Genomic DNA, 13266 nt, shown 5'->3' with positions numbered 1-13266 from the left:
AATCTCGAACTCCCAATTTATCCCTTCCCACCCTCTTCCCACCCTGGTAACCATAAGTTTGTTTTCTATGTGAGTCTGTTTCTGTTTTGTATATAAGTTTGTCTTTTTTTTTTTTTTAAAGATTCCACATATAAGTGATATAATATGGTATTTTTCTTTCTCTTTCTGGTTTACTTCACTTAGAATGACAGTCTCCGGGTCCATCCATGTTGCTGCAAATGGCATTATTTTATTCTTTTTTATGGCTGAGTAGTACTCCATTGTATAAATGTACCATAACTTCTTTATCCAGTTGAGATGATCCTCTTTAAATGGGATTTCCCAGCAGATGTTTCAAAGAACAAGAGTCCTTCATGGTACTCCTACAAAGGGGATTTCTGTACTGACTGATTTCAAAAGTTGCTATAATTGGGAGAGGGTATAGCTCAGTGGTAGAGTATGTGCTTAGCATGCACAAGGTCCTAGGTTCAATCCCCAGTACTTCCATTAAAAATAAATAAACCTAATTACCTCCCTCACCCAAACAAACAAACAAAAAAGTTGCTATAATCAAGACAGCATGGTGTTGAAATAAGGATAGATAAATAGATGAGTGTAAAAAGTAGAGATATAGACTCATGTTGAGGTGGGAAGCCCCATAAAAAGACCAGCAGGACCCCCAGGCAGGACCACTACTCTCCTGCCAGCACCATCTGGTTCCCTGGCCCAGCGGCTTTATCTCACTTTTTGCCTCTGAAACCGCTAACTTCTAGGAAAGTGGAGCTCACTCCTGATTGGTTATTTCTCTCCCTCCTGATCGGCCCATTTCTACAAAGCCTGTTCCTAATTAGTCAACTTTAGTTATACCTTATTTGCATATGATGTTGCAAAGTGTAAACTGGCAGCCTATAAAAGCCTGTGTAAACCTACAGACGGGGTCTAGAGCTTGGAGTGTTAAGTCCTCTGGGCCCGCTGGTGTAATAAACCTGAGTTCTTCAACTCTCCGAGTGCTGCTTGATTTCTCGCCCGGATCCAGGTTGCTGTCACAACTGAGCTGTAACACGTTTTTCTGCAATATTTCATGTGATAAATTGATTTTCGACAAAGGTGCAAATTCAGCAGGGAAAGTATAGTGTTCAACAAATGGTGCTGGGATGACTGGGCCATCATATGCAAAAAACAAAGCTTGATCCAACACTTATACTATGTACAAGAATTAACTCAAATTGGATCATAAATGTAAATATAAAACCTAAAACAATAAAACTTCTTAAAGATAACATAGGAGAAAATCCTATGTGACTTTGAGATACGTAAAGATTTTTAAGAGAGGTTGGGAGTATATCCTGGTTGGCAAAGTGCATGCTTGGCATGCATGAGGTACTTGGTTCAATCCCCGGTACTTCCATTTAAAAAGAAAAGAAAAGGAAGATTTCTAAGAAATAATACCAAAAGCACAGTCATAAAGAAAAAATGGATAAATTAGGCTTCACCAAAATTGAGAATTTCTGTTCTTTGAAAGCCATTGTTAAGAGAATGGAAAAGACAGCTCACAGCCTGGGAGAACACATATGAAAATTACATATATGATACAGGACTTGTATTCAGAATACATAAGAACCCTCAAAACTCAATAATAAGAAAACAACCCAATTTGGAAAAACAAAAGGGCAGAAAGTGAAAAGACAACCCATAGAAGTGGAAGAAAAAAATCCATAAATCATAAATCTGATAGTCTAGTATCCAGAATATATAAAGAACTCTTGGAACTCAACAATAAACTGACTAATTCAATTCAAATAACAGGCAAACTATTTGAATAGACATTTCTCCAAAGATATACAAATGGCCTATAAGCACATGAAAAGATGCTTGATATGATTAGTCATTAGGAAAATGAAAATAAAGACCACAATGAGATTCCACTATACACCTATGAGAATGCTTAGAATTGAAAACTGGCCATTGTTTTGGGGAGGATGTGGAGCAACTGGAATTCTCATACATTGCTGATGGGGATGTAAAATGACAGAGCCACTTTGGAGAAATGTTTGGCAGTTTCTTAATAAGTTAAATATTACAAATACCATATGGTCCATTCTACCCCTAGCCATTTATTTGCCCAAGAGAAATAAAACCACGTGTACATATGGACATGAATGTTTCTGTAAATCTTATTTGTGATAGTCAAAAAGTTTTTGAAAGCAACTAAATATCCATCAATAGATAAAAGAATGAAGAAATTGTGACATATTCATACAATGGAATATTACTTAGCAATAAAAACAACAAAGTATTGATCCACACAATAGCATGGTTGAATCTCAAAATAGTCATGCTGAGTGAAAGAAGACAAACAAAAAGGAATGGCTACTGAATGCTTCCACTTATGGAAAATTCTAGGAAATACATCTAACGCGACAGAACACACATCTGTGGTTGCCTGGGGATGGGGGCAGGTTCGAGGAGCTGTGACAAAGGGGTGTCAGGAAACTGTGGGGGGTGGGTGACAGATGTGTTTGTTTTCTTGATTGGGGTGATGGTTGCATGAGTGTACACCTATGTCCAAAACATCGAATTGTACACTTGAAGTATGTGCAAGTGTATGTCAATGATACCTCACTGAAGCTGTTAAAAAATGCTAAATCTTAAAATAAAAATAAATTAAAAGATATGTTTGGAAAAGGCACCATACTCTAACCATCTCCTGCAAGGTCCCACAAAGAAGCAGTGAAGAAACAGCGGTTAGAATATCCTAGCATTAAAAAAAAAATCGCTTGAGCTTTGTTAAACCCCGCATGTCCCAATTTTAATTTTACACAGAACCCCCTATCTCTTCCCTGCCTCCAACATTTCCCCACTCCTTCTCCTCCCCTGTGGGTCATCATTCCATACCTTCCCGCCAAGGTCTCCGCGGACATTACCTGGCAGCTCTCGGAGGCCTGACCCTCCACTGTCCCTGGGTTCTGCTGGCTCCCTTGTTGGTCCTCGGTCTCCTTCCCTGTGCCGGGCTGCTGCAGCCCTTCATGCGCTGCAGGGACCCTGGAAGGCAGCACCCCCAGCTCACTCCCTGGCATGGCCTGATCCTGGCCTGCTTGCAGGGACACGGGCACCTCCTGGGCGGCCCAAGATGACTCCTTCATCCTGGGGAGAACAGACAAACGGACACCTCAGTCTCCAGCCTGGGGCAGAGTTTTATATTCATATACTTCTCTGGAGTTCCCAGAGCACCTGCACTGGGCTAGGCACACAATAGGTTCATACTTAATGTGTAGGAGAAAGAATAAAAGGCTAACATGAATTCTCCCAATCACAGACACTTTGATGTCAATGTTTAGGAGAGTCAGGATATAATATTTTTATGATTACTCATTGCTTTCTCGAAAAAAAGAAAAATCTGGGAGAATGGGGAGATAAGAGAGGTCAGGAGACTTGAGACTCAGGTCATTAAGCTAAAGTTGACAGCTCTTGATTTGAATCTGTGTCTATCTGATCTCACTTTAATATTCTGGAGTATATCCTCCAGGTTTCTGCCTAAGGATATACATACATATTTTCAATGGGGATTAATTTAAAAGCCATCTTCAAATAATTGCATATTTTTACATGTTATTACTACAGATACACTTTTGCAATGCTTTTCAATTAACATTATAACCTAAAATTTTCCCATGCCAAAAATCTTTCATAAACATGCTTTTCAAGGAAAGTATAAAATTCTATATTTTGTAGATAATCATAATTTACTTAACCATGCCCCTACTGTGGGCATTTAGCACACACTGGCATTTCTAATATTTTAGCATTTAAAATAATGTGACAGTGAAAATGTTTGTGCATAAAACTTTGCCTGAATCTGGAGTTATTTTCTTAGGGCATATTTCTAGAAATAGATGGGGGTAAAGACAGTCTTAAGGCAGTTTAAACAAATGCCAAGCAAATCCGTTGAAATGGTTTCTATTTCTGCCAGCCCAGGGTGCAGTACCTGTCTCAGGGGTGCTCAAACCTGGCTTTGATTGATTCCCCTAACTTTTCATGTAGTAGAGATTATCTCAAGGTTTGGGGTTATAATCAAATTTCAATAATACTTTGATCAGTCTCCCAAATCTTCCACATTGCCTCTTACGTCTCTCTCTCTCGATTTTTCTCTTTTTAAAAAGAATACGTTCTCACTGTAGACAAGTTTAAATATATATACAATATTTGGAAAATAACAATAAAAACACACAAATGTGTGCCTCCATGTCTTTCAGCCCCTCTCTTGTTCATTCTTCTATGAATTTGGTGAATGCATATTTACTGAGCATCTACTATGTGCCATTCAGAGTCCCAGGCATGAGGGATTTGAGATTGAACATGTACATCCATGCCCCTTGAACAAGACATGTAACAGAAGCTTGCGGTGTAGTGGGGGAATGCAGACAAAAACTCAACACAAATAATTATTTAGTGTGATTTGTGGTACGAAAGAAGTTCGGGGCTGTGACTGGGTGGATCCACCTTAGTCTGGGAGTTCTTTCTCCTCTCTCCCCCTACCAGGTGAGTCACAAGTGTTTCTCCTGGACGTGCTCTCGGGAAGCCCCCAGCTCACCTTGGTCCTGCCGGATGCCTCTGCTCCTGGGTGCTGAGCTCTGGAGATCCCTCCTCTGATGCTTCTCTGTGGGTGGATCCATTCTCTGGCCCTCCTGGAGCTGATGAGGGCTGCTTCCCAATCCCCATTCCTTCAGTATCTGGAAACACAACCTAGAACAAAGATGCCCATGGCACTGGCTCAAGGATTGGCCTGTTCTGCAAGGATCCTCCCATTCCCTGGGTATCACCCTGGCCTCAGGGACAAGGAATTCCTGTGCCTAACTGGGGAAGGCATTGGAAAGAGGCTGTTGGTCAGCACCGATGGCTCTAGCTTGAACCTGGGGTCCAGAGTAGAGCACCCTGGGGGACTTCAATACCCTCGCAAGTCCTAGAGAGGCTTCCATAACTTCCACTACTTCAGAACTCAGGCCCTGGAATGGGTTTTGCTTCCCATCTTGGTCTATCGCTTCCCTGTTGGGTGACCTTGAACCGATGACTTAGACTCAGTTCCAAGCTTCACCTGAGTCAGCAAACTCCAGGCAACCTGGTTCAATCAATTGATAATAATTGTTACAAGATGCTGCTGCAAGCCAACACTCAGGGCATCTACCACGGGGCAGGGCCAGTACCAGGTGCCCCTGGGGATTTTACCCACACATGAGCCCTTGAGGCTCAAAGGGCTGCAGTGACATGTGACATGCCCCAGGCCATACAGCTGGTTAAGTGGTGGCACTGAGACCTCATGGCCATGCTCATTAAAAAAATAAATGGGCAAGTAAAAGAAGTCCTGAAGGTTTGCCCCAGCCTCTTTCCAAGATGCCCCTCTTCAGCCCTCTTCTTGGGTCCAGGAGAAGCCATGATTTATAACAGAGGCTTCAGGGAGGGGGCGATACTCAACTCAGGGGAATGTCAACTTTTTTTATGGTGACATTTTTAGCTCTGGGAAAAGTAGATGAGAAGGAGGGTCTTCCCTGGGCTCTTCAGTTCGTGCCACGTGGCACTTAAAATGTTTTTGATGGGAAGAGGTTAAGAGTGATGAGAGCTTAGGTTGCAGTCTGGGGGGTGGGGTCAGGGATGGAAGCTTTGAGCAGTTGTCAGGGGAATAAAGGAAATTAAAGTAGGGGAGGCTGAAGGCCACGGAAGGCACCTAGTAGAGTAAGTAGGCAATTCTTTTTTTGCTCACCCAGCCAGCATCTCTTTTGGTAACAGAAGCCAACATTCTTTTATGGGAACTTTCCTGTCTCTATCTGGCCCATGGGGCTCAGTAGAGCTAGCTGAGTGCCACTTCTGACTCCACATTATATCAAGAGATCCAGGCCACTCTGTCCTGCCATGGTGAATGGTTCAGGGATAAACATGTGACTATAATCTGGGCCAAAGACAGTGATACCAAAGACTTTCTTCACCTATTACAAAGAGGGTCTCCTGTTGAGAAGGCTAAGCCTGATGATGTAAGATGGGGACATGTAAGCCTGGAGTGACCAGAGCAATTCTTGCCATTTTTCACGAAGAGTCTGCCTGGGGATGGCACAGAGGAAGGCAGAGCCAAGAGACACTCATTTAGCACCTTGATCCAGCCATACCTGAAGTCTACATGTAGATTTGTCAGCTACCCATGCTGTTTCTCATTCCTGCCTAATCCAGCTTGAACTGGGTTTTGTGTCACTTGTACCTGAGGCTTAATAAAAGCAGATGGGGAGGAAACCTGGGCAGGGGAAAGGAAAGGTGCCTGCTGGGAGTGGAGGGATCAGAACATGAGGGCCAGGTTCTTACCTGGATGACTCCTGATATGATGGGTTCAACACTAGCCCTCTTGCTGGCAGTCCTCAGGTCAAGACTTGGCTGGGCCCCGGGAGACTTCATCCTACCCTCCTCGTACATCTGGGCATTTGTGTTGTCCATTGTGCCAGGGCCAACAAGGGTACCAAGTGAGGGGCATCAAACGCTGTTTTCCCAGAGGAGAAATCCAATCAAAGTTTCACCAAGCCCATTATCTAACTGCCTCTTCAGCCGACCATGTGAAGCCTGGCTCAAAGGAGGAGGTGGTGCCAGGCCTGGCACCTGTGGGGCACGTAGGAAAACCAAGAGCTTGCCACATATTTTTCCTCATTCTCTCAATGATTCTGAGGAAAAGGGGGCTCTGGGGAGCAAAGTGAGTTGCCCAAGATTCAACACCAAATAGGTTACAGGGGTGGGGGCAGTTAATAGCTCAGTGGTAGAATGCACGCCTAGCATGCATGAGGTCCTGGGTTCAATCCCAGTACCTCCATTAAAAATAAATAAACCTAATTACCTGCCCCCCAAAAAAACCAAACAAGTGAAAAAAAATCTGAACAGGTTACAACGCAAGAACTGAATCACAGCCTGTTGGATCCCCCCAAAACAAAAAATGTTTCCAACAGCAGCATTTCCTAACAGACATTTTTGGGAATAGTGGTCCCATGAGGTACACCACATTAAAAGGATTCTGACGTCAAACATGTCTGGAAAGTGCCAGCTCAAGTTGTAGAGTGTATGCTTAGCAGGCATGAGGTCCTGGGTTCAATTCCTGGTACCTCCTCTAAAAATAAATAAATAGACCTACCTCTCTGCCAAAAGTAAATAAAATAAAGTGGTCTCTTTCCTGCAGGATCTCTCAGAGCCTTTAATATCATAATGTGCTTTTTAAAAAGTTTATTTATTTGGGAGATGGTAATTTATTTATGTTTAGAGGAGGTATTGGGAATTGGCCCCAGGACCTTGTGCATGCTAAGCATGCACCCTACCTCTTAAGCTGTACCTTTCCCCCACTATAACATGCATTTTAAAGAGAACCCAAGAGTGTCATGGTTGCTGCTTCTATAGATGGAAACTCCATTCTTTTTGGGGCTAAAGAATAGGAGTGGGGAACATCTGTCTTGATGGCCCTGAAGTCTCCAATGGCAATGGGTAGTTTGCCAAAGCACCCCCATCCTGCCCTGGACACCTCCCTTTCTAAAGCCTTTCTTAGTGTTTCTCCTTCTGCCTCTCCTAGCCAGCCTATTTGACTGTACCACCATCCGCTGCACAAACACTGTTTTTTTTTTCTCATCTGCATTGCTTTTATTTCATATCCCATTAATTTTTTCAGTTTATATTTTATTGAAGTATAGTTGTTGTACAACATTGTATGTTACAGGGTTACGATCTAGTAATGCACAATTTTTAAAGATTATACTCATTTACAGTTATTATGAAACATTGGCTGTATTCCCTACATTGTACAATATATCCTTGCAGCTTATTTTTTACATAATGCTTTATACCTTTTACTCCCCTGCCCCTACATTTCTCCTCCCCCTTCCCTCTACCCATTGGTAACCACTAGTGTGTTCTCTATATCTGTGAGAATGCTTCTTTTTTTCCCCCTTATTTAAAAAAAAAAAATTTACTGAAGTATAGCTGGTTTACAATGTGTTAATTTCTGGCATACAGCATAGTGATTCAGTTATATATATATTCATATATTCATAATATTCATATTCTTTTTCATTATAGGCTATTACAAAGTATTGAATATAGTGCCCTGTGCTCTACAGTAGAATCTGGGCAGACTCCTCGATCCCAATCCCACAGACTGCCCCCCTCCAACCTCTGTGCCCGCTCCCCACTTCTCTGTCTCTTCAACACCCCCCACCTCATCCTTCAAGCTCCCACCTCTTCTCCAAGCTTCCAACCACCTCAGCCCTCTCTCCAGCCTCTGAATTCCTTTGAGGCAACACCAACATTTCTACAGGGACTCCACCGACCTCTTCTCACTGTTAATTAGTTCCTAGGATTAAATCCTACCCCGCAGTGAGACCACAGGACCTTGAGGGACTTGATGGTGCTTCTTTCACTCTAAATCATGACAGACCAGCCAACATCCACAGGGGAACCTTCTATTTGCTGGGCATGTTTGCAAAACGATATTCTAACCTTCCTGTCCTTGAGGTCAGTGGGTTCAGCCCTGTTTTAAAGATATGGAAACTGAGGCTCAGAGTGGCCCAATGTCTTGTCCAATACCACACAGCAAGTCGGCAGAGGCACTGCCTTCAAACCCAGGCCTGGTTGACTCCCAAGACTGGTTATCTCAACATATTATCCTGTTTCCAAAGAAGCTTGTCACTCATTCATTTACCCATGCAATCAACAATTGCATGTGACACTGCGGGGCACCGTGTCAGGCCTTGGGGGGACACTGGGTGCCCTGACGGCTCTTGCAGTTTACCAGGGGCACAGGGGACATACCCCTAACAGCTGCTGACCCCGATCCCCTCTCCCTTGTCCTTTGCCCCAACCTTGCCTACCCTGCCGTCCTACCCTCCAGGCCTGCACCCCTGCACTGCCAATAAGACCTCCGCTCCCCACCCTGGCTGCAGCTCCATCTTCCCGAAGGACTCAAGCTCTCACTTGGCACAGAGAAGTCAGTGCTGTGACCACGCCCCTCTCTCTTCCAGTGGAGTTGCTCCCTTCTCCCTGCTTCTTTCCCTTTAGGGCTCCCTAAGCATTCCCCTTTCCTCTGAGCCTTCCTGCCCCAGGGGTAGATGACCCATCTGCCAGAAACCTCTCCCACCTCTCAAACACACCCCCCATTGTCCCCTGCCTCCACCTCAGCAAGCGCTCTCTCAGCCTCAGAATTCTCAGGCCCCAGTGTTCCACAAGCTGAGGGGACCAGAGGCTCCAGATGGGATCCGGCCCCTTCTCTGTCCCCACCTGGAGCTTACAACCTCCGTGAGAGTCTGGACAAGAAGGGGAAGACCCCAACCCCAGCAGCAGAAGGGCATGGAATCTGAGGACAGAAGTGGGGGTGGGGTGGGAGGCAAATAAAGGCTATATCCTCCTTTCAAAGCACTTTCTTGCTCAAAGCTTCTCTGAGATTTAACTCATGTATCACACAACTCATCCACTTAAAGTGGACAAGTCAGTGGCTTTTATTTATTTATTTATTTATTTAATGCACATACTGAGGACTGCACCCAGGACCTCCTGCATGCTAAGCATGCACCACTCTACCACTGAGCTATACCCACCTCCCTCAATGGCTTTTAATATATTTCAAGAATTATGCAATCCTCACTCCAATTTTAGAACATTTTCATCACCCCAGAAAGAAACCCCACACCCCTTAGCCATCACCTCAATCCTCCCACCCCACCCTCAGCCCTAGGCACCCACTAATCTACTTTCTGTCTCTATAAATTTGCCTATTCTGGACATTTCATTTAAATGGAATCATACAGTATGTGTTCCTTGGTGACTGGCTTCTTTCACTTAGCAAATGTTTTCAAGGTTCATCCGTGTTGTAGCTTGAATTAGCCCTTCGTTCCTTTTTATAGCCAATATACTATGTTTTGTATTTCCATTCCTCAGTTGATAGACACTTGGGCTGTTTCCACTTCTTGGCTGTTATGAGTAACTCTGCCACGAACATTTGTTTACAAATTCTTGTGTGTGGGTATGTTTTCATTTCTCTTGGGTGTGTACCGAGGAGTGGAATTGCTGGGTCATGTGGTAACTCTTTGTTTAGCCCCTTGAGTGACTGCCATACTGTTTTCCTAAGTGGCTGCATCGTTTTTACATTCCCACCAGCAGTAGCCTGGCGCAGGGGAGACGGAAGGGCCTTTCAATACTTACTACAGCAATGTATGAGGGTTCTAATTTTCTGCCTCCTCACCAACACTTATTATCTGTCTTTTTTTTTTTTTTAATTCTGGCTATGGTAGCAGGTGTAAGTATAAAGTGGTATCTCCTTGTGGCTTTGGTTTGCATTTCTCTGATGGCTAGTGACGATGGGCAGCTCTTCATGTGCTTATTGGCTACTTGTGTATTTTCTTTGGAAAAAAATGTCTGTTCAGGTTCATTGTCCATTTATAAATTGGGTTATTTATCTTTTTATTATTCAATGGTAAGAACTCTATATATTCTAGATGCAAGTTTCTTGTCAGATAAGTAATTTGCAAATTTTTGCTCAAATTATATAAATTGTACTTTCACTGTTTTTGTCCTTCGAAGCACAAAAGTTTTTTAATTTTGTTAACGTCCCATTTGTCTATGTTTTCTTTTATTGCTTGGGCTTTTAGTGTCATATCTAAGAATCTGTTAGATTCATCTTATTATGCCATAAATCCAAGGTCATAAAGATTTATGTCTGTGTTTTCTTCTAAGAGTTGTACAGTCTGAGCTCATACATTTAGGTCTATGATCCATCTTGAATGACATTTTGTATATGGTGTGAGATAGGGGTCCAGCATCATTCTTTTGCACATGGAATGTAAATGTCTCGTCCTAGTGCCATTTGTTGAAAATTCTTTCTCATTTCTACCCTTTCTCAACTGAGTTGTCTTGGCACACTCATGGAAAGTCAACTGGCTGTAAATGTGAAGGTTTATCTCTGGATTCTCAATTCTATTCCACTGATCTATCGTCTATCCTTATACCAGTATTATACTGTCTTGATTACTGTAGCTTTGCAGTAAGTATTGAATAGCGAAGTGTGAGTCCACCAATTTCGTTCTTTTTCAAGATTGTCTTGTTATCTAGTGTCCTTTTATAAGTGGTTTCCCCATGTGAGAAATGGGGGAACTTCTCTTAGAAATGTCTATGATGGCAGGAAAATATAGCAGGGAAAGATGATAAGTGATCTATCATATACACTTCTGGAAGCCACCAAGGAAAGCTGCTCACATCAAACCCCCACCTTGGCCCTGGACCTACCAGAATGCAGCTCGATGAATCACGGCGAGATTTGCATCCCTGTCACCTCCTCACATATGAGACATGGGCTCTATCTGAGCCTACACTCTGCTTGTTGGGTTGAACGGAATTCGTTGGGTAAATAATGTAGTTAACCTGGAAATAGCCAGTCGGCCCAATTATTCTCAGCAGCAAAAGTTTAGAAATGCATTTCAGGCAGGTCGTGCCCTGTGGTTGCGGTTTGGGAATAAGACTGACCTTTCACAGCTAGAGCGCAGTGTAGTTTCCCTGGGCTGGTCACTGTTTCAGTGGCTCGATTACACAGTAAGGATAACAATCCTTGCCTCACCTACATCACAGGGATTATTGTGTCAAGGTAACCTCTTTCAGAGAGTCTTCCTTGACTGCCCCCAGACTTGGCTCTCACACGCTCCTGTGAGTTTCCAACATCATAGCCGTTTTCCATATGCATTGTAAATTAAATGACTTTTTCTTTCTGTCTCCTCCACTCTGTTGGATCCATGAAAGCAGGAGTTGAGTGGGCCTAACCTATGTGGCCCCAGCACTCAGCACCTGCTTTATAGCAGGTGCTCAATGTCCATCTTTCCAGAACCGGAAGTGCTCTGAACACATTGTAAGATCTGGCTGCTCTCCATCCCCCCACCCCCACTCTCAGCCCCCATATGGAGTGAGAATTCCCTTCCAGGTTCATGAAAGGAAGGTGTCCTACCAGCAGCAGCCACAGGGGGAGGCCCAAAACAGTCACCATAGGCCAACTTCTTGCTGCTTGGCTTCCAGAGAGGAAGTGATAGAACTCGGTGCTGATGGTGGACGGTGTCCCAAAGTTTAGCTCTTAAGAGCTGGTCCTAGATGCTCTCCCAGCTGGAAGTTTCCCCAACTAAGTGGGTCCAGGTGCTTTATTCCTGGGATACCCTACTTCCCCCTGTTGTTCAGCACATACTGATGCTAAGAGTCAGAGTGTGAAAAAGAAAACATGGTGGCCCATCCCGAAATTGCCTCTTGGCTTTGAGATGAAGCCAATGGAACATGCACACACACACAAACACTCCTTTACTAATTTACTAACTGAGCACTTAGTCTGTGCCAGACCCTGTGCTGCTGAATACAGGGGTCCACAGGTGGCAGGGACAGGGTCCCACATTCAAGAAGCTTGTAGTCTGGTGGGAGAGCAGACATGTAAACAGAATGATGAGAAGTAAGGGTATAAGATTGTCACTGTGGGCATGTGCCCTCCCTTCCCATCTCAGTATCTCTCTGCTCCAGCTTCTAAGGGGAGCTCTGTCTTTGCCACTGCAGGACTTTAGGAAAACGAGACAGGACCAAAGAACTAGGAGGAAGAAATCTCATTTTCTGAGTCACTTCTCAGTTTCTTCATTGTTGTGCAGAATCAGGGTAATGAGCAAAGTTGAAATTAGAGGTTAAATCAATTCACATAAAGAAAAGTTAACTTCAGACCCACCAAGATGGCTATTATCGAAGGAAACGGAAATTAAGAATTGGCAAAGATGTGGAAAAATTGGAACCCTTTCTCCAATTTTTGCTGGTGGAAACATACAATGCAGCTGCTATGGAAAACAGTTCAGCAGTTCCTCAAAAAGCAACACATAGAATTCCCATATGGGCCAGCAGGTCCACCTCTGGATATATACTCAAGAGAATTGAAAACAAGGACTTGAACTGGAATTTGTACACCAGTGTTCACAGCAATGTGATTCACAATAGCTGAAAGGTGGAAACAGCCCAAATGTCCCTCAGCGGATGAATGAATAAACAACATGTGGTGTGTCCATCGCTGACCTGACATAAATAGACTGCCAGAATTTCTCCAGCAAAGATGGGTTTACTTGAAATCAGCAGAGAATTGTAACTCAAGTACTGCAACCATGCCAGCCATGTGCAAGTTCCCTCAGGGCAGGGGAAGCAGAACTCTTTGACAGTGGGGAAAAGGCAGTTGGGAGGGCCACAGTAAACAAGGGGTCCATGGCTTTTCATTGCTTGAGT

The 13266-nt window shown here is 43.7% G+C and overlaps 1 protein-coding gene across 1 annotated transcript in view; it reads right to left on the bottom strand.

Annotated features, from left to right (window-relative positions):
- The window catches only part of SPATA21 (spermatogenesis associated 21), a 35298-nt gene extending 28845 nt beyond the window's left edge, over nt 1-6453 (bottom strand). Inside the window, exons 1-3 of the mRNA XM_074375968.1 lie at nt 6325-6453; nt 4571-4722; nt 2904-3123 (exon numbers count right to left, since the gene is read on the bottom strand). Of these exons, the coding sequence (XP_074232069.1) occupies nt 2904-3123; nt 4571-4722; nt 6325-6453 (501 nt within the window). The remainder of the gene's footprint in view (nt 1-2903; nt 3124-4570; nt 4723-6324) is intronic.
- Nucleotides 6454-13266: the final 6813 nt, after the last annotated feature.

Source organism: Camelus bactrianus, chromosome 13 (genome assembly GCF_048773025.1).
Source record: "Camelus bactrianus isolate YW-2024 breed Bactrian camel chromosome 13, ASM4877302v1, whole genome shotgun sequence".
Lineage (NCBI taxonomy): Eukaryota > Metazoa > Chordata > Mammalia > Artiodactyla > Camelidae > Camelus > Camelus bactrianus.
This window is presented reverse-complemented; position numbering and strand designations above follow the sequence as displayed.